This window comes from Oncorhynchus kisutch, linkage group LG18 (genome assembly GCF_002021735.2).
Source record: "Oncorhynchus kisutch isolate 150728-3 linkage group LG18, Okis_V2, whole genome shotgun sequence".
NCBI lineage: Eukaryota > Metazoa > Chordata > Actinopteri > Salmoniformes > Salmonidae > Oncorhynchus > Oncorhynchus kisutch.
In genome coordinates, this window is record NC_034191.2 from 36,158,276 (window position 1) to 36,185,622 (window position 27,347).

The following is a 27,347-nucleotide window of genomic DNA, read 5'->3' on the forward strand; positions in this document are numbered from 1 at the left end:
ATGACGTAGTTGATATTGGTCAAATGTTCCCCTTCATCGATGCTTCTCTCACCGGGGAGAAAATGCAATAAATACATTTGTGGAAAAGGGAAAGATTTTCTGATGACGTCAGTTTAACCGGTTTTAAGAAAATGTAAGAATATTTTGACCCGACATGTTTCTGATAAGACTTCAGTTCGGCTTGGATGCATACTTTTATGTGGTTGAAATAGGCTTCTATCAGCTTTTATGATGCTGATAAATATAGTACCTTTACAGACCCTAACCGCGCATTCATTCTCTCAAGATGCTGAAATAATATTACATACTACATTTGGTGTATCATTTTACTGCAAGAAATGCTTAATTTTGCAAGCCTTAGTGTTATATTGGGCTATGTGAGAGGTTATAGACCTACAGTCCAGGTTTCAGACTACTATTCCGTTTAACCCACCTGAACAGTAGTTCCCTTGACGGGCCATTTGGAAGTCCCCTTCTTGTGACTGTCGAATTTGTATAGCGCCTCACAATCATCACACATAACATAACACTGCTATCATCTTACCACTTCACCACATCTTCCCTCAACATTAGACTACTGCTCTGACCCTCCCTTCGATTTATTTTCAACTTTCCATTTCGTAGCTTTTCTCTTATTGAATTAAACCCTGGCATTGTCCTTTTTGCCTCAGTGGACCGAAGTGAACTTTTTCTGCCCATGTTCCCAAAAGCATTTGGCGACGTATCCGGTGAGCCGTGTATCCGGTGAGCCGTGTATCCGGTGAGCCGTGTATCCGGTGAGCCGTGTATCCGGTGAGCCGTGTATCCGGTGAGCCGTGTATCCGGTGAGCCGTGTATCCGGTGAGCCGTGTATCCGGTGAGCGTATAGTTAGGCGCTAAAGCTTAGTCTGCACTCTTTCGCCAGAAAGAGTGCAGACGGTGTTGTAAGCGACGGTGTTGTAAGCCTGATGCTCTGTTTTCTGATGTGGTTGGTTTCTCTCTCCCTCAGGTGAAGTGTTTGACTACCTCGTGTCCCATGGGAGAATGAAGGAGAAAGAGGCGCGGGCCAAATTCCGTCAGGTGAGATGTGACCAAAAATGTATAATCGCAACAAAACCCAGTGAATGGTGCTGAGTTGGCCTGAATGACATTGCAAGCATTCTTCTAAGTTTGTATGTGTCAGTCTATGTGTTTGGCTTTTTTTACTGTGACTTGTCTCACTCCCTTTCTCTGTCTCTCCCGCTCTCTCCCCCCTCTCCCTCTCTCTCTATATATATCTATATCTATCTATCTAGATTGTGTCTGCTGTACACTACTGTCACCTGAAGAACATTGTTCACAGGGACCTTAAAGTACGTGACCGGTTCAGACCTGAACCCCTTTTCATTGTCCAAAATGACAACCACTCATTGATATTAAGTATATCATTATCAATACATTAAAAAACATGCCAAACACTGATCATCTCTTTCCTGAAATGAGCATACAGACTCAGCCTGAACTGAACAGACTCTCAGTCCTTAAAATCTGCGCTATCTTCACCTGTCTCTGCAGGCTGAGAACCTCTTGCTGGATGCTGACTCCAACATCAAAATTGCAGACTTTGGCTTCAGTAATGAGTTCACCATGGGCAACAAGCTGGACACGTTCTGTGGCTCCCCTCCCTACGCCGCTCCGGAACTGTTCCAGGGGAAGAAGTACGACGGGCCTGAGGTGGACATCTGGAGCCTGGGGGTCATCCTCTACACCCTGGTCAGCGGATCACTGCCCTTCGACGGGCAGAACCTCAAGGCAAGACCCCCCCCCCCCGCAGCGCAGCCAAAATGGCCTTTACTTTGTCTGGGGCACTACATAGGGCACTACTTTTGGCCCGGGCCCATATGGTGTGGTCAAAAGTTGTGTACTATATGGGGAATATGGTGCCAAATGTGACATTTTGGATACTAATGCTGCCTGTGGTACTGAAGGGTTTTGTGCTGATTACTTCATGTTCACCTTCCATTTTCATGTTCAGTTAATCAAGAGAAGGGAAACGTTGTCTTTTAGTCCCTTTGCCATTATTATGTCATGTTTTTGTGTAACGTTATATAACATTATGTGCACGTTTTGCGTAACGGTATCTGTATGTGTTGTTCCCCAGGAGCTGCGGGAGCGTGTTCTGCGGGGGAAGTACCGCGTGCCCTTCTACATGTCCACCGACTGCGAGGGCATCCTGCGCAGGTTCCTGGTGCTCAACCCCACCAAACGCTGCACCCTGGAGGTGAGGAGGGCAACGGCAGGCGGCACTCAGCTTTACAGTACACGCAACCACACACACCCTGTTTGTGCACTCTTTAACACATCACTTTATCCCTGATTAGCAAATCATGAACGACAAGTGGATTAACTCTGGCTACGACGGAGAAGAACTGAAGGCTCATATAGAGCCCCTGGAGGACCATAATGATGGCAGCCGCATCGGTGAAATACCTCTCTATCTCCCCTCTACTCCCTACCTACATATCGTATTTGTCCCAAATTGCACCGTATTTCATTTTTAGTGCACTGGCCCCTGGGAGTAGTAGTAGTAGTAGTGCACTTTTGTAGGTAATAGGCTGCTATTTGGGACACGGCCTTCCTCTTCTTTCTGTGAGCCTGTATCTCTGTCTAACGTCCCTCATCTCTCCGCTCACCTTCAGAGGTGATGGTGGGGATGGGTTACACCCGTGATGACATCAAGGACGCTCTGACCACTCGGAAGTACAACGAGGTCACTGCCACCTACCTGTTACTGGGACGCATGAATGAGGTGAGGCACATCGAGACAACGTGTGTGTGTGTGTGTGGGAGAGAGAGAAAATCCTTCATCATTAAAGCTTTCTGTGTTGCCCGTCTGCCTTCCCAGTGTTCCCCCTAAAATGTTTTTAATTTTTTTTTAATTATATATATATATATATTTCTGCCGAGACACGCTCTTAAAGGGATAGGTTGAGAGTTGGGAAATGAATTGCCAAAGTCTGGCACTATCCCTTTAAGATCAGTATATTTGTAGGAAACAGAGCAAGCAGTGGTGTGAATGAGAGCCACCGCTTGCTCTTCCTCATCTTACAGTGCAGTGGCGCGCACCAGTTACATTTCAGATGGTGTCAACGTCATTTCATTTCACCATGGAGTAGATTGTCCTTTTAAAAAGTCGCCAGAAGTGACCTTCTCACAGTCGTTCTACACAAAAATCCCCCTCCGCTACCTTAGCCACCGCTGCTAATACAAATCCAAGGGGAATGCCTGGCGTGCCAGTCTGCTACAATACGTGTGTGTGTCGTGCCTGTGTGTTCACACTGTCCTGATCCTAACGTGTGTGTTTCTCTCTGTGTGTATGTCAGGTGGAGGGCAGTGAGTCTCGGTCAACCAGCAGTCTGAGCCTGGCGCGGGTACGGCCCAGCACCATCACCAACGGCACCAGTAAACACTCCACCTCCTCCACCACCTCCGCCTCCTCCTCCCACAGCAAGACCACCCAGCGCAGCGCCTCCACCTACCACCCCCGCAGGAGGCACAGTGACTTCTGTGAGTGGGCTGTCTCTTAGTCTGCGTCCCAAAATGCACCCTATTGTGAGGTCACCGATCGTGTGTGAGATCTTTATAATTTGTGCAGTCTATAATATCATAACATGCTGTTTATCCCAAACGACTGTAGTCCATGCAGAAATGTACATATGGGTGGCCCCAGCAGAATTCAAACCCACAATCTTGGTTTTACAAGTGCCTTGCTCTACCAACTGAGCCACACAGGACCAAACTTTGATTCTCATGTTGTGTCCTCTGCCCTGTCTGCCTGTTGTGCAGGCGGTCCAGCAGCGCCCCCATCCCACCCCAAGCGTAGCCCCAGCAGCGTGGCGGGGGCAGACAGGGAGCTGAAGGAGGAGGGGGGGCGCATGGCGTCCCGTAAGGTCAGCAGCAGCGTGGTGGGCAGCCGTTCCATCCAGCCCCCCTCCAGCCCCATGGTCAGCAGCGCCAACAACCCCAACCAGTCAGAGATTCCCGACCGCCGCAAGGAGATTAACACCGCCACGGTGAGCACACACACACACACACACACACATAGGCCATGTTCCAGGCTCACTACATGTCAGCAAACCACATCATATAATGGCTATCTGGTGCCAGACTGCGCCGTCGATGATGTGGCACGTAACCATTGGTTGATGCAGTGCAATGCTGTCGGCCTACAATACGACCTTATACGAGACAAGGTTACAAGAGATGAATGAAACTAAGATCAGTGTGCGGAGGAATGAACCAAGAACAACACTTTGGAGAGAGAATCTACAGATTCATGCTAAACTAAGATGTAGACAGAGAGAATAGATATGAAACGCTGGCCTGTAGGGAGTCCAGTAACAGAATAAGGATGAACAACAACAACCGTGTGAACGGAGAATTTATAGATGAACCCGAGTTGAACCCTTTGAAGGGCTCAGAGGCGCTCTGACAGGGTGGACTGAGAGTGACGACAAGAGTTCAGCACTGGTACTGTGGTTCCCTAAAGTACACTCCTTTTGACCATGGCTCATAAGTAGTGCACTATATAGTAGTCACAGTCAATCACAGTCAATGTGTGATCTAACTGTCATTCTCCCTGCCTTTCAGAACAACGTCCCAGCAAGTGCCATGATCCGCCGGAACACATACGTGTGCACCACGGACCGGAACAGCACAGACAGGCCCTCCCTGCTGCAGAACGGCAAGGAGAACAGGTGAGCAGAGTGTTTGGGTTTCATGTTTGAGCGTTGTACATGTGCTTCTACATTTGTTGAGTCATCAAGAATAATAGCAGGGATACTGTACATTCACTTTCTCAACATTATGTGCATTAATAACCTGTGTTTTGACTGTACTGTAGTGGTGTTTTTGTGTGTATAACATTCATTACGTCTCTTGACTAGGGGATAAAGAGCTTACTGGTATGTGCCAGAAGGTGGTGGTTATCATGTGACCTACGGTCCTAGCACTGGGGGAGGGGTGGGGGTGGATGGGGAAAGAGGTGGCAGGCTGTGTTCCAACTTGACCAGCAACCGCCTTCTAGGCCCTGTCAATGCAATGCAACCGCCTTCTAGGCCCTGTCAATGCAATGCAACCGCCTTCTAGGCCCTGTCAATGCAATGCAACCGCCTTCTAGGCCCTGTCAATGCAATGCAACAGCCTTCTAAGCCCTGTCAATGCAATGCAACCGCCTTCTAGGCCCTGTCAATGCAATGCAACCGCCTTCTAGGCCCTGTCAATGCAATGCAACAGCCTTCTAGGCCCTGTCAATGCAATGCAACCGCCTTCTAGGCCCTGTCAATGCAATGCAACAGCCTTCTAGGCCCTGTCAATGCAATGCAACAGCCTTCTAGGCCCTGTCAATGCAATGCAACCGCCTTCTAGGCCCTGTCAATGCAATGCAACCGCCTTCTAGGCCCTGTCAATGCAATGCAACAGCCTTCTAGGCCCTGTCAATGCAATGCAACCGCCTTCTAGGCCCTGTCAATGCAATGCAACAGCCTTCTAGGCCCTGTCAATGCAATGCAACCGCCTTCTAGGCCCTGTCAATGCAATGCAACCGCCTTCTAGGCCCTGTCAATGCACACTAGACGGGCTGACGGGACACACACGTGCTAGAGCACACACAGTGCAGCCGCACAAACAAATACACACAATGACAAAATACACAAACCAACACACTCGGAAACAGACACAATAATCGTGCTCATACTGACATGCATGCTGTCGTACAATTACATGCTATATATTACATAATCATGCATTACATTCTACACATTTTCAATTCCTGCCCCTGGTCTCTTTTGCTTTGGGGCTCAGGTTGAGGGTAAATGATTGTGCTCTGAAACAGCTGCAAATCAACCAAAGGACTCTAATGTGTCTGCCCTACTCGGCCCCTCTCCCTGTGTGAGTGTGTGTCTGTCTATCAGAGCTCTGGTTATTTAGAGCGTTAAGTAAAGCGGCCCCAGGCCAACAGGGGCTCAGCCAGCCTAGCTAACCCAGCCATTCAAGGAGAACTGTAGGGAGCGGGCCAAGGGGACGAGGGGAGGGGAGCTCTGCCAGGTGGATGAAAGGATGCAGGGTTAAGGGGGCATGGGGAAGGAGGGGGGCTACTGCTGTATGTCCTCCAAGCAGATGGCTGAAATGTTCATTTTCAGTCTGTCTCTCTCCCTCAAGCCCTCTCTCTCTATCTCTCTATTTCTCACCCACTCTCTCTATCTCGCACCCCTCTCTGTATCTTTCACCCTCTCTCTCTCTATCTCTCACCCTCTCTCTCTGTATCTCTCTCCCTCTCTCACCCTCTCTCTCTCTATCGCTCACCTTCTCTCTCTATCGCTCACCTTCTCTCTCTGTATCTCTCCCTCTCTCTCTATCTCTCACCCTCCCTCTCTATCTCTCAACCATTCACTATCTCGCACCCCTCTTTGTGTCTCTCACCCTCTCTCTCGGTATCTCTTACCCTCTCTCTCTATCTCTCACCTCTCTCTCTCTATCTCTCACCTCTCTCTCTCTCTATCTCTCACCTCTCTCTCTCTATCTCTCACCTCTCTCTCTGTATCTCTCACCTCTCTCTCTGTATCTCTCACCTCTCTCTCTCTCACCTCTCTCTCTCTCACCTCTCTCTCTGTATCTCTCACCTCTCTCTCTGTATCTCTCACCTCTCTCTCTGTATCTCTCACCCTCTCTCTCTGTATCTCTCACCCTCTCTCTCTGTATCTCTCACCCTCTCTCTCTATCTCTCACCCTCTCTCTCTGTATCTCTCACCCTCTCTCTCTGTTTCTCTCACCCTCTCTCTCTGTTTCTCTCACCCTCTCTCTCTGTTTCTCTCACCCTCTCTCTCTGTTTCTCTCACCCTCTCTCTCTGTTTCTCTCACCCTCTCTCTCTGTTTCTCTCACCCTCTCTCTCTCTGCATCTCTCACCCTCTCTCTCTCTGCATCTCTCACCCTCTCTCTCTCTGCATCTCTCACCCTCTCTCTCTCTGCATCTCTCACCCTCTCTCTGCATCTCTCACCCTCTCTCTCTCTGTATCTCTCACCCTCTCTCTTTATTATCTCTCACCCCCTCTATCTCTCTCACTCACCCTCTCTCTCACTCACCCTCTCTATCTCTCACCCTCTCTCTCTATCTCTCACCCTCTCTCTCTATCTCTCACCCTCTCTCTCTGTATCTCTCACCCTCTCTCTCTGTATCTCTCACCCTCTCTCTCTGCATCTCTCACCCTCTCTCTCTGCATCTCTCACCCTCTCTCTCTGCATCTCTCACCCTCTCTCTATCGCTCACCCTCTCTCTATCTCTCTCACTCACCCTCTATCTCTCTCTCTCTCTCTCTCTCTCACTCTCTCTCTCTCTGTATCTCTCTCTCTCCATCTCTCACCTCTCTCTCTCCATCTCTCACCTCTCTCTCTCCATCTCTCACCTCTCTCTCTCCATCTCTCACCTCTCTCTCTCCATCTCTCACCTCTCTCTCTCCATCTCTCACCTCTCTCTCTCCATCTCTCACCTCTCTCTCTATCTCTCACCCTCTCTCTATCTCTCACCCTCTCTCTCTTTTACCTTCTCTCACACTCTCTCACTATCTCTCACCCTCTCTCTCTGCATCTCTCACCCTCTCTCTCTGCATCTCTCACCCTCTCTCTCTCTCTCTCTCACCCTCTCTCTGTATTATCTCTCACCCTCTCTCTCTGTATTATCTCTCACCCTCTCTCTGTATTATCTCTCACCCTCTCTCTCTGTATTATCTCTCACCCTCTCTGTATCTCTCACCCTCTTTCTCTCTATCTCTCTCTATCACTCACCCTCTCTCTCTGTATCTCTGTATCTCTCACCCTCTCTCTGTATCTCTCACCCTCTCTCTCTGTAACTCTCCCCCACTCTCTGTAACTCTCCCCCCTCTCTGTAACTCTCACCTTCTCTCTCTGTAACTCTCACCCTCTCTCTATCTCTCACCTTCTCTCTTGATCTCTCACCCACTATCTCTATCTCTCACCCTCTCTCTGTATCTCTCACCCTCTCTCTCTCGCTCACCCTCTCTCTCGCTCACCCTCTCTCTCACTCACCCTCTCTCTCACTCACCCTCTCTCTATCGCTCACCCTCTCTCTATCGCTCACCCTCTCTCTATCGCTCACCCTCTCTCTCTATCTCTTACCCTCTCTCACTGTATCTCTCAATCTCTCACCCTCTCTGTATCTCTCACCCTCTCTCTCTGTATCTCTCACCCTCTCTCTGTAACTCACCCATCTCTCACTCTCTCACCCTCTCTCTCACTCACCCTCTCTCTATCGCTCACCCTCTCTCTCTATCTCTTACCCTCTCTCACTGTATCTCTCACCCTCTCTCTCTATCTCTCACCCTCTCTGTATCTCTCACCCTCTCTCTCTGTATCTCTCTCCCTCTCTCTGTAACTCACCCATCTCTCACCCTCTCTGTATCTCTCACCCTCTCTCTCTGTAACTCTCACCCTCTCTCTGTAACTCTCACCCTCTCTCTCTGTAACTCTCACCCTCTCTCTCTGTATCTCTCACCCTCTCTCTCTGTATCTCTCACCCTCTCTCTCTGTATCTCTCACCCTCTCTATATCTCTCACCCTCTCTATATCTCTCACCCTCTCTCTCTATCTCTCACCCTCTCTCTATCGCTCACCCTCTCTCTATCTCTCACCTTCTCTTTTTCTCTCTTTCCCTTTCTATTTCTATGCTCACTTTTCTATTCTCATTTTTTTTACCAGTCACACCCCTCCCACATCCCCCTTTCCAGTCTGTCCTTCCCTCCTCCTCCCTGATCCCCCTCTCCCCCTCACAGTCTGTTTCCTCCAAAGGCCCAATTCTGATTTGGCCTCACCAGCCTTCTCTCTCTGTCTGCTGAAAGCCAACACAAGTGGAAGCTCCTACCCTGGGACTCTGTAAAGGTTCACCATCCCTCTGCCAGATCCAAACTAACTCCAGCTAAAGCCTTTCTGGCTCAGATCGTTTGTCTCAACGGATACATTAGAACGATGAGATGTCCTGTGCAAATGTTTTTTTTAGTCTGGATCATGTTGTTGTGTATTGTTGTATGTTTTATTTATGTCATGTATTGATTGTTGCTGCCTTCTTGGCCAGGTCTCCATTGATAAAGAGACTCTGGGTCTCAATGGGCTTGTCCAGGTTAAATAAAGGTTAAATTAAGGTTTAATAAATGTTTAAAAAAAAAAACATTATGAACTGAGCACCTCACTGTTAATGGTTGAGTGAGGGATGAACGGGATGATGATCTGATTGTTTTGTTCTTTCTGCTCTCTCCTCTCTTAGCTCCATGTCCCACCGGCTGCCCCCGGCCTCACCCTCCACCCACAGCATCGCTGGGGCCTCGGGGACCTCCTCCTCTTCGGGCTCCCGCCTCACCCGGGGCTCCAGCATCCGCAGCACCTTCCACGGGGGCCAGCTGAGGGACCGGCGGCCTCCCTCTCACGCACCCCCCACCTCCCCCACTCTGTCCCACAACGCCAGCCCCCTGCCCCACGCACGTACCCGCGCCACCTCCAACCTGTTCAGCAAGCTCACCTCCAAGCTCACACGCAGGTAAGAGGAGAGTGAAGGGAGTGTGAGGAAGCCCTGAGCTTTAGCCCCCCAGTATAAGGATGACAACACTTCTAGGCTAGTCCATAGTGAGGGTAGAATTCTTAGCTTTAACCCTGTTGACTGGATATTTAAGGAATTTCAGTAGAAACATCAGAAGTGTAAGCAATCCTAGTCTAAACAGCTGAAAGGGACAGGAAGCGTGAAATTGTGAGGATTCTAATAGATGTTAGTTCTAATTATACGATGCTGCGCGCGACATTGTGAAATTCAACACTCCTCAGGGATAGCGACTACCGTTTAAGCAATTCGATCAAATAAAGATCATGTACGGTCTAGCAAGGACAAGGATTACTGTGAGCGTTTGCTCCTGTTACGCCCCCGTGTTATTTTAAGTGTGAAAATCTGGGGAGCTCTTTGTTTAGCGAAGCCCAGTAAACTGCTCATCTGTGGAAACAGGCCTGAACCAAAAGGGAATGTTGATTCAGGCAAATCAACATGAAATAGCACCCTAAATGAGACTAGCGTGAGGTAGAGGCCTTTATGGGTCCAACAAGTTAGACGCGTTCCGAAATGGAAAAATGCATAAATACATTTTTTAAATAAAGAGACCCGTTCCGAACGGACCCGAGGACAACTAGACCCTTTCCATATAGACCTGGTCGGATCCAGACCCGGTCCGAGCCGAGTGAAAGAAGCAGCAGAAAAGTCAATTTTTAAGCTACTTTATGAACTGGAACTGATAAAGCGTGAAGGAGAGGCGATAGAGAGAGGTGACGCTCTAGCAGGGGTCGTGCTGTGTGTAGGCTACTGTGAGTGTGTGTGAGTGACACGGGAACAGGGAGGAGGGAGGGAGAGGAGAAAAACTGGCAACCAACCAAGCCGACTCGCGTTATTTATCATCCAAAATGTTTACGTAGTACCTGTCTTGACTGCATCAAACCGGGAGGAGCTAGTTAAGCTAGCAGCTAGCTAGGCTAATTGGTGTTGCATGCTCTTTCTCGTCCCACAGTTACAAACAGCAACAACTCCATTCAGAATATAAATTAGCAGCCTACCTGTTGGCTCTTGGTCCTTGTAGCATATCCTTCTCCTTTCATTTTTAAATCCATCATTTAAATCCATATTCCATTGATTAGATATTTCCTAACCTTCGTCCCGAACAGAGGCTCTATGACTATAGCCTATTGTCGCTTTGATGACTTATGATTGACCAACAACAAGCTTACACGTGCCCCTCTCGTGAAAAGCAAAGAGTAGCAGCATCAATTATACAATTACTGTAGCAGTCGCGTTTGGATCTGTATGGGTCCTTCTGGAAAAGTCAGTTGAAATGACTCATACCTGTGACAATCTGATCCGACCCAGACCCGTGACATAATTTAGAGTTCTTGATCCGGAACCACTCGGGTCCTGGATCGGGTCTCGGGTATTCGGAGCCGTGAAGAACTCTAGCGTGTAGGCTACAGTGTTAGATAGTGTGTTAAGGACAATATAGTTAGGCAACTGTAGAGGAGGGCACACAAAGCCCAAGACAGGTGACAGTGACTTCCTCAATATTGAGAGCATTCGTCTTATCCCTAGAGACACAGTGGAGTCAGTAAGGTGTGTGTGTGTCTGGCCATCGGTACTCAGACTTACACTGCTGGAGGGTCCGAAATGCTTCTGACGTCCCCCTCTCTCACTCTCCTTAATCTGCATTGACTTTACTCAGGCTTACTTCCTCCTCTATTAACCACAGGCTTCAAACCCCCCACTTACCCAGTTCACATCTTCCTACTACACTCTCTCTCTTGGTCTTGGCTGTTTTTTGGGGAGGTGCTTCATGTTTTTTTCTGTTTCTTAACTACTTTACTTTTCCTTGTTAACTTTACTTTTCCTTGTTAACTTTACTTTTCCTGGTTAACTTTTCCTTGTTAACTTTACTTTTCCTTGTTAACTTTACTTTTCCTGGTTAACTTTACTTTTCCTTGCCAATCAGCTGCAATCTTTTATCCTTCTTTCCCCCACTTTATCCATATCTCGTTCTCTCTCTGTCTTTCTTTCTCTGTCTCTCTGTTTCTCTTTATTTCTCTCTCTTCTTCCTCATAGGGTCAATCTTGACCCCTCTAAGCGTCCCAACTCAAACAAGTCCGTCTCGGGCTGCACTCTTCCGCAGGGATCAAAAACAGTTAGTAAGTTCTTCTTCCCATGTTTCTGGCTCCTTCTCTCTGCCTGCCTGTCAGTCTGTCTGCCTGCCTGTCTGCCAGTACCTCCAACCCCTTGCACACTCCCCTCTCATTCACTGCCTCAGTCTGTGTGCGCCCTGTCTGTTGTCTGGGTTCAGTACAAGAGCGCACTCTAGAGGCCACAGGTGACACAGCATACCCTTGACAACAACAGAACAACAGCCAGCAAGGACCCTGCTTTCCAAAGGCTTTTAAAATGAGTGCAGGCTTATACATTCTTCTTGTATTTTCAGTTCAATTTAAGGCAATTGGTTAATGGATTTATTATTGTATGGATATCTACCAACTGATTGTGGCACTTCAAACAATAATACATGATTGGACATGAAACATTTCTTTATTCTTATCTTTGAAAATCAAAGGGGTCTGATGTGACTTTGGACTCTACGGGCTGTTCTTTACCTTCTCCTAAAGCTTTAGGGTGAGTGGTGATGACCTCATCACTCATTGTGCAGTTGTATGCCGTCCAGTTGTAGTTTGGAACGCAATTGTAAGACGGTGACTCATTTAATGAACTCCATATATTCCTTGCGTTGTTAAAACACCATCAGTCTCAGAGCCAGTTCTGTGAAGCTGTTTCAGTGTTTTTGGTTAAGCCTACCTACCTCTTTGCCACAACACAACGGTATCACAAAGCCAAGGAGGCACAGATTGGTACAGTTTTGTTTGTAAGGAGCTGCTGCCATGCGTCCTTAGCATTGCTGACACTTTAAACCAGGATTAGTTGCTTAATAGAGCCTTTATCCCCCTCTTAACGGGATCCTCTTCACAGTCCCAGCCAGAGGCACAAGCTTGTCATTCCTTATCCTCCCTCTCCACTCCTCTCCACTCCTCTCCACTCACCATGGGCTCCACTCACTCCCTCTCTCCCAGAGAGAGATTTGACCCAACATGGTAGCCCAGACGCTATCCCACTGGCAGGTTTGTTTTAAGACACTCGACAGCTCAGATCTCTCCACTATCCTATTAGATGGAGATTTTCTAGAAGGAAACCTCTAGTCCTTTCAAGAAACACCTAGTTTCTGGAAAGGCATGTGGTTTGCCAGGTTCTTGGAGATGACATTTGAAATGGGAAGGTTACGAACATGCAGTGCCCCCTTGTGTGTGTTAGATGGATGTGTAATGGGACATCTCAAAACCTGTCCATACTTTAGTGGTAGTAGACATTGGGCGAACACCATGTGCTTTCATATGCTTTTTGTCCGAATTTATGGTACACATGTTCTACAAACCCACTGTCACGCATTGCAAGCAGTAGAAGCTTTCTAGTCTCTTGGCAGATACCCAAACTTGCCCCCAGTCCTTTCCTCTAAAATAGCTTTCTAGTGTGGCTTCAAAGTGTATGTTTTTATTTATTTCATATTCCTTGCATTTCGAAAGGTTGATGTCACTCTGGCTCTGATGAGTTGATGTTGGTGTTGTGGTTGATGTTGCCTTGCTGAGGGAAGCATTGGAATAGGAAGGGGAGGGAACAAGGGATATTTCTCTATTGGCTGATTCATTCCTAACACGCACCTTTGTCTTCCTCTTGAGGGTCACAGACGAACCTGAGAGAGTCTGCAGATCTCCGGTCACAAGGTGAGTGTATACAATACAGTATGTCCCACTGTGATGAGAACCTCTTTAATTACTGGCCCAAGATCAGATTCCCCAAACCCAGTTGTAACCACATTCATTATGATCACACAATGCAAAACTGACCAGATCAGCTAGTTAGTTGTGATGGATATCAATCAAAGACATTCTTTATCACTCCATGTCTGCCCACCATTGGGCAGTATGACAGCTCCAGGACCAGTAGTTACTAAAGGCATTTCTATTCTCTCCCTCACAATGTAGCCTCGGCTGCACAGTCTCTGGTCAGACAGTCTCTGGTTAAATCCAGCAGGTAAAGCTCAGAGCATGGGTCAATGCAGCATTAGCTCTAAATGCCCTTGGTGTGACTCGTAGATAGTAGATGTGGTACCCTGTGCTAGATGCCTGTGATTGAGTGCCTCTCTAATTATTTTCTGAAGTAGGCTCCTCGGTGTGTGATTAATAACAATTTAAACTCCCCATCCTTTGACATGAACCTCCATTCTCACTTACTCAAATTATTTGAATAAATACCCATAATGTAGACATGCCGAATACTTACGGAGCTTCCATTTCATAACTTCCAGTCTTAGTTGTGTTGGGTTGGTGGTGTGTGGATATAGTTGGTAAGTCATGCTGTTGAACTTGCCTATGTTTCCAAGAGTTGTACTAGTACTAGTGTTTGGTATCCTGGCTATGTCCACCCCCAAACCTACACCTACCTACACAGCAGATGTGTTTTTGCTAGCTTGTGACTGAGCAAGGTAAGATACCACCTCAAGCTGATTCTGTGACCCACCAGGACAGCATTCCAAGGAAACATTTCTGCTTTAAAATGTAAATAAATCCCAATAATCCCAATAAATCCCAATAAATCCCTTAAATTAGCTGTGCAAACCACCAGGGCTGGGCTCAATTTCATTTCAATTCAGGAAGTACACTGAAATTCCAATTTTCTTCAATGCTTTTCGATGAGGATTTTTAAAAATTAGAATTGGAATTTGGTTTAATTTCTGAACATACTGAATTGAAATGGAATTGACCACAACCCTGCCATCCAAAGACACCTCCAGAAGTACTAATGTAATGATAAGAATATACAGTGCATTCGGAAGGTATTCAAACCCCCTTACCCTTTTCCACATTTTGTTATGTTACAGCCTTATGCTAAAATTTATCAAATTATTTTTTCCCTCATCAATCTACACACAATACCCCGTAATGACAATGCGAAAACAGGTTTTTAGAAATGTTTGCTAATTTATTCAAACAAAAAAACAGAAATACCTAATAAACATAAGTATTCAGACACTTTGCTATGAGACTCAAAATTGAGGTCAAGTGCATCCTGTTTCCATTGATCATCTTTTAGATTTTTCTACATCTTGATTGGAGTCTACCTGTGGTAAATTCAATTGATTGGACATAATTTGGAAAGGCACACACCTTTCTATAAGGTCCCACAGTTGACAGCGCATGTCAGAGCAAAAACCAAGCCATGAGGTCGAAGGAATTGTCCGTAGAGCTCCGAGACAGGATTGTGTCGAGGCACAGATCTGGGGAAGGACACCAAAAAATATCTGCAGCATTGAAGTTCCCCAAGAACACAGCAGCCTCCATCATTCTTAAATGGAAGAAGTTTGGAACCACCAAGACTCTTCCTAGAGCTGGCTACCCAGCCAAACTGAGCAATCGGGGGAGAAGGGCCTTGGTCACGGAGGTGACCAAGAACCCGATGGTCACTCTGACAGAGCTTCAGAGTTTCTCTGGAGATGGGATATCCTTCCAGAAGGACAACCACCTCTGCAGCACTCCACCAATCAGGCCTTTATGGTAGAGTGGCCAGATTGAAGCCACTCTTCAGTAAAAGGTACATGCCAGCCTACTTGGTTTGCCAAAAGGCACCTAAATGACTCTCAGACCATGAGAAGCAAGATTCTCTGGTCTAATGAAATCAAGATTGAACTCTTTGACCTGAATGCCAAGGTCACATCTAGAGGAAACCTGGCACCATCCCTATGGTGAAGTATGGTGGTTGCAGCATCATGCTGTGGGGATGTTTTTCAGCGGCAGGGACTGGGAGATTAGTCAGTATTGAGGGAAAGATGAACCGAGCAAAGTACAAAGAGATCCTTGATGAAAACCTGCTCCAGTGCTCAGGACCTCAGACTGGGGCAAAGGTTCACCTTGCAACGGGACAAAGACCCCTAAGCACACAGCCAAGACAACGCAGGAGTGTCTTCATGACAAGTCTCTGAATGTCCTTGAGTGGCCCAGCCAGAATCCAGACTTGAACCCGATCAATCATCTCTGGAGAGACCTGAAAATAGCTGCGCAGCGACGCTCCCCACCTAACCTGATAGAGCTTGAGAGGATCTGCGAAAAAGAATGGGAGAAACTCCCCAAATACAGGTGTGCCAAGGTTGTAGCATCATACCCAAGAAGACTCCAGGCTGTCATCGCTGCCAAAGGGTCTGAGTACTTATGTAAATGTTATATTTCCGTTTTTCATTTTAATGCATTTGCAAACATTAAAAAATATATATGTTTTTGCTTTGTCATGGGGTATTGTGTGTAGATTGATGGGGGACTGTTTAATCCATTTTAGAATAAGGCTGTAACGTAGCAAAATGTGGAAAAAGTCAAGGGATCTGAAAACTTTCTGAATGCACCAAGCATACATCATTGAGTGAGGCAGGACTGTAGCCTGGTCTAATGAATGAGGTATGATGGTGCAGCATCACTTAGAATGCTGTTGCCTTGAAGAACACGTGTCCTCAAAAAGGTAAAATTGTGTTGTTGACTTGCCTAAATTGTGTCGCTGCCTAATATTCAATTTTATTGCGCTTTGGTATCCTCTGAATTGTGCACCACAGATTTATTTTTCTAGAATTGTCTAAATTATGGCAGCATTTTAAGATGGCGATGCAGCTTGTGTGTGTTGTGGATGCTACATCCACTCTTCAGCGAAGACTGTTAAAAACATTTTCTATACTTTCATTTCTATTGGCCTTGTTATCTATTTTAATGAATTTCTATTGCTGTTGATAAATTAAGAGTAGTGGCTGTTAAACAAAACCATATATGATACTAATCTATTTCTCCCCTGTCCCCTTCTTCCCTTCCACTCACCCACATTAATGCATCGTCTCACCCACACTCCACCTGCACCCTCTTCTGTCATTCAATCTCTCACCCCCACTCACTCCAACACTCCCTACCCACTTTGCCCCTGCAGTCGCCATCTACCTGGGCATCAAAAAGCGGCAGAGCCCCGGACCCCCCGATGCGGCTGGGATGTGAGGGTGCGGAGCCCGCGGGACCCGGCGGAGGTGGTGCTGGCGCTGCGCGAGGCGGCCCAGGGCTGCGGCTGCCAGGTCCACCTGGCTGGGCCCTTCCTGCTCTCCTGCACCCATGGGGCGGCTGGCTCACGCGTGGCCTTCGAGGCTGATGTGTGCCAGCTGCCCGCAGGCCCCGCCGAGACCAGCGGCGTGCGCTTCAAACGGCTGTGGGGGGCGCCGCTCGCCTTCCGGGACATCGCCACAAAAGTGTCTAAGGAGCTGGAGCTCTGAGGGCGACGGGGTGGGGCAGAGGGCTTCTACACTGGACAGACTGACCGGGGGGCGGGAGAAGGAGACGGGCAGAACCCGCTACCCCCACTGCCAACCTCGCCTCACCCCTCCAAAGACCCACTTCTGGTGCCACACTGACACGCAGACACACAGGCACGGATGGTCCGGGCCCGCCACTCACAGACATATGACCTACAAACCCTGCTAAGGCACCTCAATATTATGTGAATCTACGGAGTCAAGCAGTTCTTTTTTAATTCCATATTTGCAGATGAAGATATTTTTCGTCAATGTCGTTATGATTATATTTGTTGTCGTTCCTTTTTAACAGCTGCTATTTAAAAGGTTTTTTAATTTAGTTTTTCTTGTTTTCGCTTCAATGAGTGATTGACGCAGACTGAATGCATATTTAAGAAACAAGGGACCAGCCCTTTCCTAGACAGACCTCCAGGCTATAGAGCAGGGGTGTCAAACTCATTTTGCCCTGGAGGCCGCATTCGGTCTTCAACAAGGTCCGGAGGGCTGCATTGAAAATGTGTTATATTTCTTTGCAGTCAATTTTCCAAAAATAGTCCTCTACCCATAGTTTTTTTTAAATGATTATGCTTTAGCTTTAGACTGTCTAGCTTTATTTGGGAGATTATTAACAAGCTGGACACAGTCAATAAACTGTATGAATGTAGGTCCATTATCTTATCATTTCTACACAGTTTCAATTTGGTTGTAGTTCTGTTTTGTTTTACTCAAACCCGCGGGCCAGATTGGACCCCCTCGCGCACCGAATCCTGCCCGTGGGCCGTATGTTTGACACCCCTGCTATATAGGGAGACATGCAGAAATGCAGAGACGGACAACAACAAAAAATTATGCTGTAAAACAAAATGCCAGATTCTTCTGCCCATCCATCGCGTCTGCTCAATTCTGTAAGACCCCCTCTGCTACTCTCGTCAAGTTTCATTTTGTGTTTTGTATATACCGGTATGTGGTTACCATTGAGCAAAGCTGTCTGACTTCAATGTCCAAAACGGAGTAGGCGATGACCGCTCTTCTGAGCCACTAACCCTTTGATTTTCTGCGTTTCAGCAGGTAATGTACACAGGCATTCTACACGTTCTTCTGGGAGCACTTTTGGTTTAGCAATATCACCTCTTCAATTGTATTTCCTCTTAAATGGTACAGCACATCCACCAGGCCAAGATTCCAAACATGATTTGATATAAGCGGTGTTTAGTATAATGTTGGGGGACATCATTTGTCACATTTCAAGGAATCTCAATGGATCACTTTTTTGTATAAGATGACCCAAGATCGCGTAAAAAAAGAGAATTGGATCAACTCCTAATTTTCTGCGCAAAAAGAAAATAGTATCATTGATCACACAGACTATAACAACTACAGCGATGCTTGTTGAATTGCATTCAGTATTTCAATTGGACAGCAAAACAGGCTTCCCTTCTGGTAACCAATCAGCCTTCTGTATTCCTGAGTGACGTATGAGAGTGAGGTTGGTAGTTTAGAATGTGACCCTGGGTGACGTTGTTGAAATCAACCCTGACACTCTTCTATAAATGAAGCACGCTCCCAAGCTCCTCACAATAGATCCAAGTCGGGTAGATAGTCAAGGCCTGAGTGAGTGACTGTTTGTCACTGGCTTTGGTTTGCACCAATAAACAGTAATGGTCCTTGTCGCCTGGCAGTGGGTCACAGCAGCAGACATGCCAGAACTTCATTCCCAGTTGGTACAGTGAGCTGCAGTGGGCTCTTCTAAAAGCCCTCAGAACCATGTTTCTATTTTCTCAGCTCAGACTGTTGGTGTTGCTGAATGTTCCTCAACCTTTCTTGTTTGCTGAAAGTCTGTCTGGTCTTTAAATGGCTCAAAGATTAATCAGCAGTGGATGTTCTCATTACAGAATGTATTTGTCACTGTTCCAGTATGATGACATCTCTACAGTATGTAACATCCCAGTTATATTCCGTAACCTGTGACACCCCTGACCATCTTCGCCAGCCTGCCCACACTGGACTGCCTGCCCAACACAATCTTCAGTAGTTTTCAAACTCCACCATTTTCCACCTTATTCCTTTTGGCAAAATTTATATTGCACACGTGTATGGCAGTATTACATAGTAATCCAGGACACTATGACTTCAGTTTGCCCGTTGCAAGGAATCATGTGAGTTTTTAGTTGCAACAGGTGGCCACAAATGTCTTAAAATGTGAAAGCTGTGATTTAGGGCAATTCTTTTGCAACTTTGCCCAAAATAGGACCTCTTGCCCAACAATTCCCTTCTGTATTGCTAAAAGCTTAGGACCATGCTTCAAGAGTAGGAAGTAGTTGTGCGTTTGAAGCCGTCGCTGTTATCGATAAAACGGGGTGCAACTATGGAAATGACTGACCTGCAGTCCTGCATGTCTCCTGAGGAAAATTGTATGAAGCAAAAATAAATTTCTCCTTTCAAATTCTGACATTTTGGATCAAGTTTATTTTTGTTCTCAGTGGGGTTGATGTGGTGTCAATAGATGACAGATTGGTCATGTTATATGTTTGTTTATTGTACCATGGTTTTAGGGCATTTACGAGGCAGCTGTAGCGTGTGCACGTGGTGTGGGTGTGCGCCCACTGAGTGAGTGTGAGTGTGTATGTGGATGCACCGTGTGTTTTGAGACCATACATCAGACAGTGGGGTTGATTTAACTGGGCCTTGTTTTATTTGCTCAATACATTTTACAACCAAAACAATGATTTCTAGATTAGGTGCATACACAAAGTAATGGCCCATGGCACTAGACTATGCGATGGTACTTTTGATCCCAGGAAAGAGCGGGAGAGATGGAAAGTGACCGTAGGAAGGAGAAAAAGAAATGATGAAGAGAAAGAAGGAAGGATGGAAATAAAAGTTGGATCAGAGTGGAGTCTTTTTAGTTAAAGTCCAGGGAGGCAGTCTCCTGCCTTCGTAACGACAAGGCTAGTCATTTTTATTATACAAAAAACACTGAAGCACAAGTACCGCTTTACTTCTGGGCGGGGATCATGCCATCGATGGCCTCTCCCTTCTCCAGCTTCTTCTCCATCTCCACCATGAGCTTGACGCCATCCACCACCATCTGCACCTGCTCCACCTCTGAGGAACCCAGACGATCAGCGTTGGAGATGTCAAAGATTCCGCCCACGGAGGCAGTGTCCACACCACCTGCAGGCAAAGAGGTCAAAGGTGAATCTTCATAATTCTCTACACTGGTACTCAAATGATGTACATGTCAGGTTAAATATGGCTTGGCTAGTCACCTCAGAGATCCATATGTAATGGCAATGTAATTACATTCTATGGACTATTGCATGAAGACTGTAAAGTGAGTTTGAGAGTAGCTCGTACCTGTGCCGCGCTTCTGCAGACGCAGCCTGGTCAGGATCTCCTCAAACTTGGCGTGTGTGCTCAGCTTGGGCAGCTTGACGTGCACGCCACCGCGCAGGCCAGTTCCCAGGTTGGAGGGGCAGGTCAGCACGTAGCCGAGATGCTCGTTCCACATGAAGCCGTGGTTGTGCTTCTTGAAGACCTCCTCAATCTGCACAAGGTGGAGAAAGACGAGACGAGAACGTTCCGGTGAGTGCGTTTTCAGGTGAGAATAGCCAACCGAAAGTGATGTGTGTTCGACTACTGACTATAAGAAAAGCCAGCTGCCATCGTTGTGAACGAGCAATAAATAACACTCTAGGTACTGACAGTGTGTCAGTCCTGTGGGCTCTGTGGCTAGCCTACCTTCTGCAGACCAACGCAGAAGCGTCTGAAGACCTCCTTCATGTTGCCTCCCTTCTCCATAGAGATGACACGCAGGTGATCCTCCTCATTCACCCAGACCAAGAAGCTCTTGGCATCGTTGTGCCTTCAGAAAGGAGGAAGTACGTATTACATGACACACCACTATGATACACCGTGGGACATACTGTACATACATTGTCTGGTTTCACAAATGTTATTGTTTTGGTTCAGGTATTGGTATGGGCCTGAGTCCTGGGAACTTACCAGATTCCTCTTGCGTCTGGCCAGTCACGGGCCATACCAGCGGACAGCAGCAAGGGGGAGACGGGCTTGTCAAACAAGAAGTGGTCGGCGATCAGCTGATCCTGCTCGGCATCGGTCATGGCGTTCAGGGGGTAGTACTTTCCCTTGAACTCACCATCCAGTGTGGCCAGGGCTGAGGGGAGAGAGACATACACATGAGATTGACATGGTCGTGCTCCATGGCAACACAGCTGACCCTGATTTATAGTGCTGATTTTACTGAGTGCTCAGACACTTACCCTCAATGGACAGTTTCTCAACCATTCTGCGCTCGCCACGGCTGTTGTGGGGGGGCAGGGTGTATCCCTTGATGCTGCGTCCGGTACGCACACGGCTGGACAGGACGTAGGCGGGGTCAAGATCATCACCTCCCTGCAAACGGGGAAATTAATGTTATTTCACTCTAGACATATAACTCATTCAAATGCGGTCTAGTCACCACAGTCCACTGCAGCCTTATATATTAGCTAAAAAAAATCACGCTTGCAAAAGGATCAACGCCAATGTAGAAATGTGATTGTCATGGCCACTTTCTTCACTCACCTTCAGGTTCTCGAAGTTCAGGTCGGTCTTGTGCTTGTCGGTGGGCTTGTAGCCTCCGTGACGGTCGGAGATGATGGGGTCGAACATATCCTTAAAGACATCATAGCACTCTTCATCACCAGCAACGCAGCCGACGGTCATGATGAAGGGGTGTCCTGCAGACAGAAAGAGAATAAGTGAGAACTATTGCCACAGGAAAACTACATGTAACAGGCTAACAACAAAGTGCACAACCAACAAAGTGCACGAGCAACAGTCTCATTTTTCATGCCAATAGTGTATAAGTTAATATCACTAAGAATATTTAGCTTTGAGGTGCCCTTATCAGCCACCAATCAGAGCTGATCAGGACATGCCTATCCTGTGACCTCACAGGGCCCTGACGGGACTTCCTGTGTGTGTGCTTCCGAATCTTACCAGGGTTGTCCACACCGGTCTGGGTGCAGTCGTCCAGGGTGAAACCGGAGGGGGTAGACTTGCTCCTCAGCTTTTTGTACATGTCCTTGGTCAGCACCTTGGCCATGTGGTTGTTGTGCAGGGAGAGGTCTGGGAACTCCTCTTCTTCTGAGAATTTCATCTTATAGTCATTATGGCAGTTCTTCGTCATGATTGCAGCTCTCTTTTGTCCTGCTAAAAGGAGGGGGGGGAAGAAGTGTGAATATATGTAGGATGATCTGGCACACAGTAACGAAAGCCCTCCCAACTAAATATTCAAGAATGGTGAAGGAAAAATATCTTGGTCCCTAGCAACAGAATTGTGCCACAATTTGTAAAAGAGAGCATGATGGGTTTTCAGAAAAAAAATCACAAGGAACTGTCCTAGCAATGGCCTAACAAAGCAACACATACCACTAAATGTACCATCTTTTGGGTTTTGTAGTAATGAGTCTCCTAGTGTCTTATCTATCCGTGTCCTGACCCCCTCCAGCCACCATCTCATAATTTCACAGAGTGACGGGTGTGATCTACGTGCTTTATGCACTTAGCAGCAGAAGGTATTTTTAGACCAGGCCATCCACCCTACACCCTTTGCTGTGGCTATACTCTGACACTGGCATGCAAGCCACCTTCCCATTCCTCCAAGGAAAACACCATCACGGGAGCCTAGTCTGGCTACCCCCCAGTAGGCGGTACCAGAGAGTTCCAGAGACTGACTTGATTCATTCTCCGGTCATTAGCACATCTGACCTTCATATCAGAATGAATAGGATCGCAGAATAAAAACATCAGAACTACAAACATGCTGAGGAACAATTGCAGACATTATAGAAATTCAATACTTCACATTGTATGTTTTTTTTTCTGCAAAATATCTAAAATGACTCTCATCTATAGATCACCACTGGTAACAAATCAACCAGCCACTGTTCTGGGACTATCCTTCCTCTACAACAGCCATTTGTGATCATTGCTGTTTTCAAACCAGTGCTCTCTTTTACGACCAAAACTTTTAACAAAGTTACAGTTTGCACTCAAGAGGATGATGAGTAAAAACGCATAAGTAGTAATATATCTTCCATTTTAGGAAACGCTGCAAGAAAAGGAAGAGGGGCCCAATGCAAAAAACAAGAATAACCGATTTCAGGATTCCAAATGGTGCAGCGACGGAGAGGTTTCAATTGCCTAGTGTTTGTTTAAAATTCCTCTTTTCTTTTTGTGCTGTTTTTCAGGAGTTCTCCTGATTTCTACTTAAAGCCATTTTCCAGAAGCTCGCTGCCTAGTAGGTTTACCTGCACAGAAGAAAAGAAGGAGGTAATGTTCCTGGGATCCACCAAAGCCAATATAGGGGTTGCCCAACTTTGACAGGTGTTAAACCTTAGCTTATATACCCAGACCTTTGCACCCATTGGCTGGTTTGTCTCTGAATTCTCTCAATCGATTGGACAGCCACAACCCCCGATGTCCAGTTGAGTTTCTAAAAGGCAAGAACTTACATCACAACACCCGAGACGGTATAACAGCTGTGCCTACCCCCTGAATGGCAACGTCCCCCGCCTCCTCTTATTATCTAGTTGAGGTGAAGGGGGTTGAAAGACACAGTTGAAGTAAAACGACAGTTGTAAAAGAACACTTTCTCCGTGGACACTTATGTAAGTGTTCACACTGAGAGATTGAGGGATCCTGGGGAACAAATAACTACTAAACTCAGCAAAAAAAGAAAGGTCCCTTTTTCAGATCCCTGTCTTTAAAAGATCATTTGTAAAAATCTAAATAACTTCACAGATCTTCAATGTAAAGGGTTTTTAAACAATGTTTCCCATGCTTGTTCAATGAACCATAAACAATTAATGAACATGCACCTTTTGGAACAGTCGTTAAGAAATTAACAACTTTCAGACGTTAGGCAATTAAGGTCACAGTTATGAAAACTTAGGACACTAAAGAGACCTTTCTGCTGACTCTGAAAAACACCAAAAAGAGAGATGCCCAGGGTCCCTACTCATCTGCGTAAACGTGCCGTAGGCATGCTGCAAGGAGGCATGAGGACTGCAGATGTTGCCAGGTCAATAAATTGCAATGTCCGTACTGTGAGAAGCCTAAGACCACGCAGTGGCTGCGGTGGCAGACCACGTGTAACAACACCTGCACAGGATAAGTACATCCGAACATCACACCTGCAGGACAGGTACAGGATGACAACAACAACTGCCCGAGTTACACCAGGAACGCACAATCCCTCCATCAGTGCTCAGACTGTCCTCCGCAATAGGCTGAGAGGCTGGACTGAGGGCTTGTAGGACTGTTGTAAGGCAGGTCCTCACCAGACATCACCGGCAACTACGTCGCCTATGGGCACAAACCCACCATCACTGGACCAAACAGGACTGGCAAAAAGTGCTTTTCACTGACGAGTCGCTGTTTTGTCTCACCAGGGGTGATGGTCAGTTTTTCATTTATCGTCAAAGGAATGAGCGTTACACAGAGGCCTGTACTCTGGAGTGGGATTGATTTGGAGGTGGAGGGTCCGTCATGGTCCTCCACCTGTAATGCTCATCCTTCGACGATAAACGCGAATCTGATCATCACCCCTGGTGAGACAAAACCGCGACTTGTCAGTGGAGTACTTTTTGCCAGTTCTGTCTGGTCCAGCGACAGCGGTGTGTCACAGCATGATTGGACTGAGCTTGTTGTCATTGCAGGCACTCTCAACGCTATGCGTTACAGGGAAAACATCCTCCTCCCTCATGTGGTACCCTTCCTGCAGGCTCATCCTTACATGACCTGCCAGCATGACAAGACCATCTGTAAGAGGTGCGTGACTGGCTGCAGGGAAGTCAGGCGCAGGAGAGCAGAACTGGGTAATAACCGGAGCAGTTTAATAAGAAAAAACCAACGGCACCCAGAACAACAAAATATGGGTACAAAATAACCCGGCGTGCACAAACACTTTACAACAAACAATTTCACACACAGACATGGGGGGGAACAGAGGATTATATACACGACAAGTAATGAGGGAATGTAAACCAGGTGTGTGGGAAAACAAGACAAAACAAATGGAAAATGAAAGATGGATCAGCTATGGCTAGAAGACCGGTGACGTCGACCTCCGAATGCCGCCCGAACAAGGAGAGGAACCGACTTCGGCGGAAGTCGTGACAGCACCAGCAATACTGCTCATTCTGTGTGTGATTTCCTGCAAGACAGGAATGTCAGTGTTCTTCCATGACCAGTGAAGAGCCCGGATCTCAATCCCATTGAGCACGTCTGGGACCTATTGGATCAGAGGGCTAGGGCCATTCCCCCCAGAAATGTCCGGGAACTTGCAGGTGCCTTGGTGGAAGAGTGGGGTAACATCTCACAGCAAGAACTGGCAAATCTGGTGCAGTCCATGAGGAAGAGATGCACTGCAGTACTTAATGCAGCTGGTGGCCACACCAGATACTGACTGTTACTTTTGATTTTGACCCCCCCCTTTGTTCAGGGACACATTATTCAATTTCTGTTTGTCACATATCTGTGGAACTTGTTCAGTTTTGTTTCAGTTGTTGAATCTTATGTTCAAAGAAATATTTACACATGTTAAGTTTGCTGAAGGTAAACTCAGTTGACAGTGAGAGGACGTTTCTTTTTTTGCTGACTTTGTCTAAAAGCGTCTGCTAAATGGCATATATTATATTACTAGTTGTGGGTTTTCATGGGAGTTCTCCCCTACAGTCATTGGAGCTCCCTCTCATTCATCTGTAGTGTGTTTGTGCATTCCCACCTCCTTGGTCCTTGAATCAGTCAAATGAATATGATTTTGCATAGGAATATGGTTGTGGTCCCTTGAGAGAGATGGAGAACAGGAAGAGGAGAAAGGAGAAAGCCACTTCATTGAGCATTTCATAAACAATACCTGACAATATCAACCACAAACTGGAACTGTGTGACACACTCCACTTGGATTCAGAGCAATTGGTCTTCGCAGAGGTTTTTGTTGAAGCTCATAGTCAATCAAGGCTTAATGTGATTTCACACAAGGTTTAATCATTTTAACGAGGAGATTGTTTAAAACAAGTCTTCCGCACAGTGCCACTGTGTCTCCCAGCTCAATGACTAGACGGAATGAACAAGTGGCACAATGTTAGTCTGATGTAAACAGGCCTATTTTGGGTGAATTTAACAAACTTTTTTTAACAAACACCTTTTCTTAATATCAAGAATTGTTAAGGTCCAAATGTTGGTGAAGATGATTCTATCAGAAATTATATCTTATATTTGCTGATATTTTTTACTAGTCTCCCTCTTTTCCTTTGTCCGTCTTCACAGTATCCTTCATATTCCCATCCAGTTTGATCAGGGATGCCAGTACAGAACATTCCACTGTCTTTATAACTTGACACAACCTAGTTGGCGAATGTTACCACTTTTTGGCTTTAACGGTTATCATTGGTTTTGTACAGACAGGCTCGGGAGGGGGGCATCTTCTTTCGTCTCTATTATCAGATGAGAATAGTGAGAACTACAACTGTAATACTGAGCTTTGGCATGCATCACTAGATGACTAGGGGCGGCTAGATCGAATCCCCGAGCTGCCACGGTAAAAATCTGTCGTTCTGCCCTTGAACAAGGCAGTTGAACCACTGTTCCTAGGCCGTCATTGTAAATAAGAATTTGTTCTTAACTGACTTGCCTAGTTAAACAAATAAAAAATGACGATGCTAAAAAGTCCAACACACACTAGCAGAGCTGTTGCTGTGTATATATATATATATATATATATATATATATATAAAAATATATATATTTTTTTTTCACCTTTATTTAACCAGGTAGGCTAGTTGAGAACAAGTTCTCATTTACAACTGCGACCTGGCCAAGATAAAGCATAGCAGTGTGAACAGACAACACACAAAAGGACACAAAATTGGGCACACAAAAGGATGAAAGTCCCTTACTCACAAATCCATGCTGGCCACAACTTTGCTTTTGTGCCAACCATTCTGTCAGGACACATCTCCCAACTGTGCTAGATAATATATGCCTTCGTTTCTATTTCTAGCAGCATGCCAGGGCCCTGCCAAAGAAAGATACTGTGTCCCCATGGGGTGATAGTCATAACAAACATGCACACACAGAAGAAGAATAAGGTGTTTTTCTTTGGTTGGAAGTACAGCATAAGATTTAATTGAAAGCATCTACTGTCTACAACCAAAGTTTGCTGAAGCAGATTTAAAGACCGTAAGAGTGATAGAGGTTGATTGTCAAGACCTCTTACACAGTATGTATTATCAAAAGTATTATTAAGTTGATCATTACAAAATTCAGTCTTGTATGGAATATTAACCTTACATAATACAAAAAGCAAATTGGCAGTGGTTTTATAC

At 46.4% G+C, this 27,347-nt stretch overlaps 2 protein-coding genes across 8 annotated transcripts in view; one reads left to right on the forward strand and one right to left on the reverse strand.

The window, feature by feature from the left end:
- LOC109909019 (MAP/microtubule affinity-regulating kinase 4-like) overlaps positions 1–19,399 on the forward strand; it is a 52,223-nt gene extending 32,824 nt beyond the window's left edge. Inside the window, exons 6-18 of one of the 6 annotated variants that reach the window (XM_031795929.1) lie at positions 989–1,059; positions 1,275–1,331; positions 1,534–1,770; positions 2,120–2,239; positions 2,340–2,439; positions 2,658–2,767; positions 3,342–3,525; positions 3,805–4,031; positions 4,609–4,715; positions 9,291–9,560; positions 11,649–11,731; positions 13,319–13,363; positions 16,599–19,399. In XM_031795929.1, coding sequence (XP_031651789.1) covers positions 989–1,059; positions 1,275–1,331; positions 1,534–1,770; positions 2,120–2,239; positions 2,340–2,439; positions 2,658–2,767; positions 3,342–3,525; positions 3,805–4,031; positions 4,609–4,715; positions 9,291–9,560; positions 11,649–11,731; positions 13,319–13,363; positions 16,599–16,663 — 1,676 coding nt within the window. In that variant the 3' untranslated portion in view covers positions 16,664–19,399. The other 5 variants (XM_031795930.1, XM_020507867.2, XM_031795931.1 and 2 more) reach the window with 5 other exon arrangements.
- A 220-nt stretch (positions 19,400–19,619) lies between these two features.
- LOC109909020 (creatine kinase M-type-like) lies at positions 19,620–23,512 on the reverse strand. 2 transcript variants are annotated; one of them, XM_020507871.2, is made up of 8 exons: positions 23,268–23,512; positions 21,955–22,167; positions 21,538–21,692; positions 21,234–21,366; positions 20,956–21,127; positions 20,692–20,815; positions 20,308–20,497; positions 19,620–20,124 (listed from the first exon to the last, which is right to left on the reverse strand). In XM_020507871.2, the coding sequence occupies exons 2-8, from the start codon at positions 22,142–22,144 to the stop codon at positions 19,946–19,948; spliced, it is 1,143 nt and encodes a 380-aa protein (XP_020363460.1). In that variant the 5' UTR covers positions 22,145–22,167; positions 23,268–23,512; the 3' UTR covers positions 19,620–19,945. The 2 variants fall into 2 exon arrangements, with proteins under 2 accessions (XP_020363460.1, XP_031651793.1); XM_031795933.1 differs by having other exon boundaries at positions 21,955–22,164; positions 23,268–23,351.
- Positions 23,513–27,347: the final 3,835 nt, after the last annotated feature.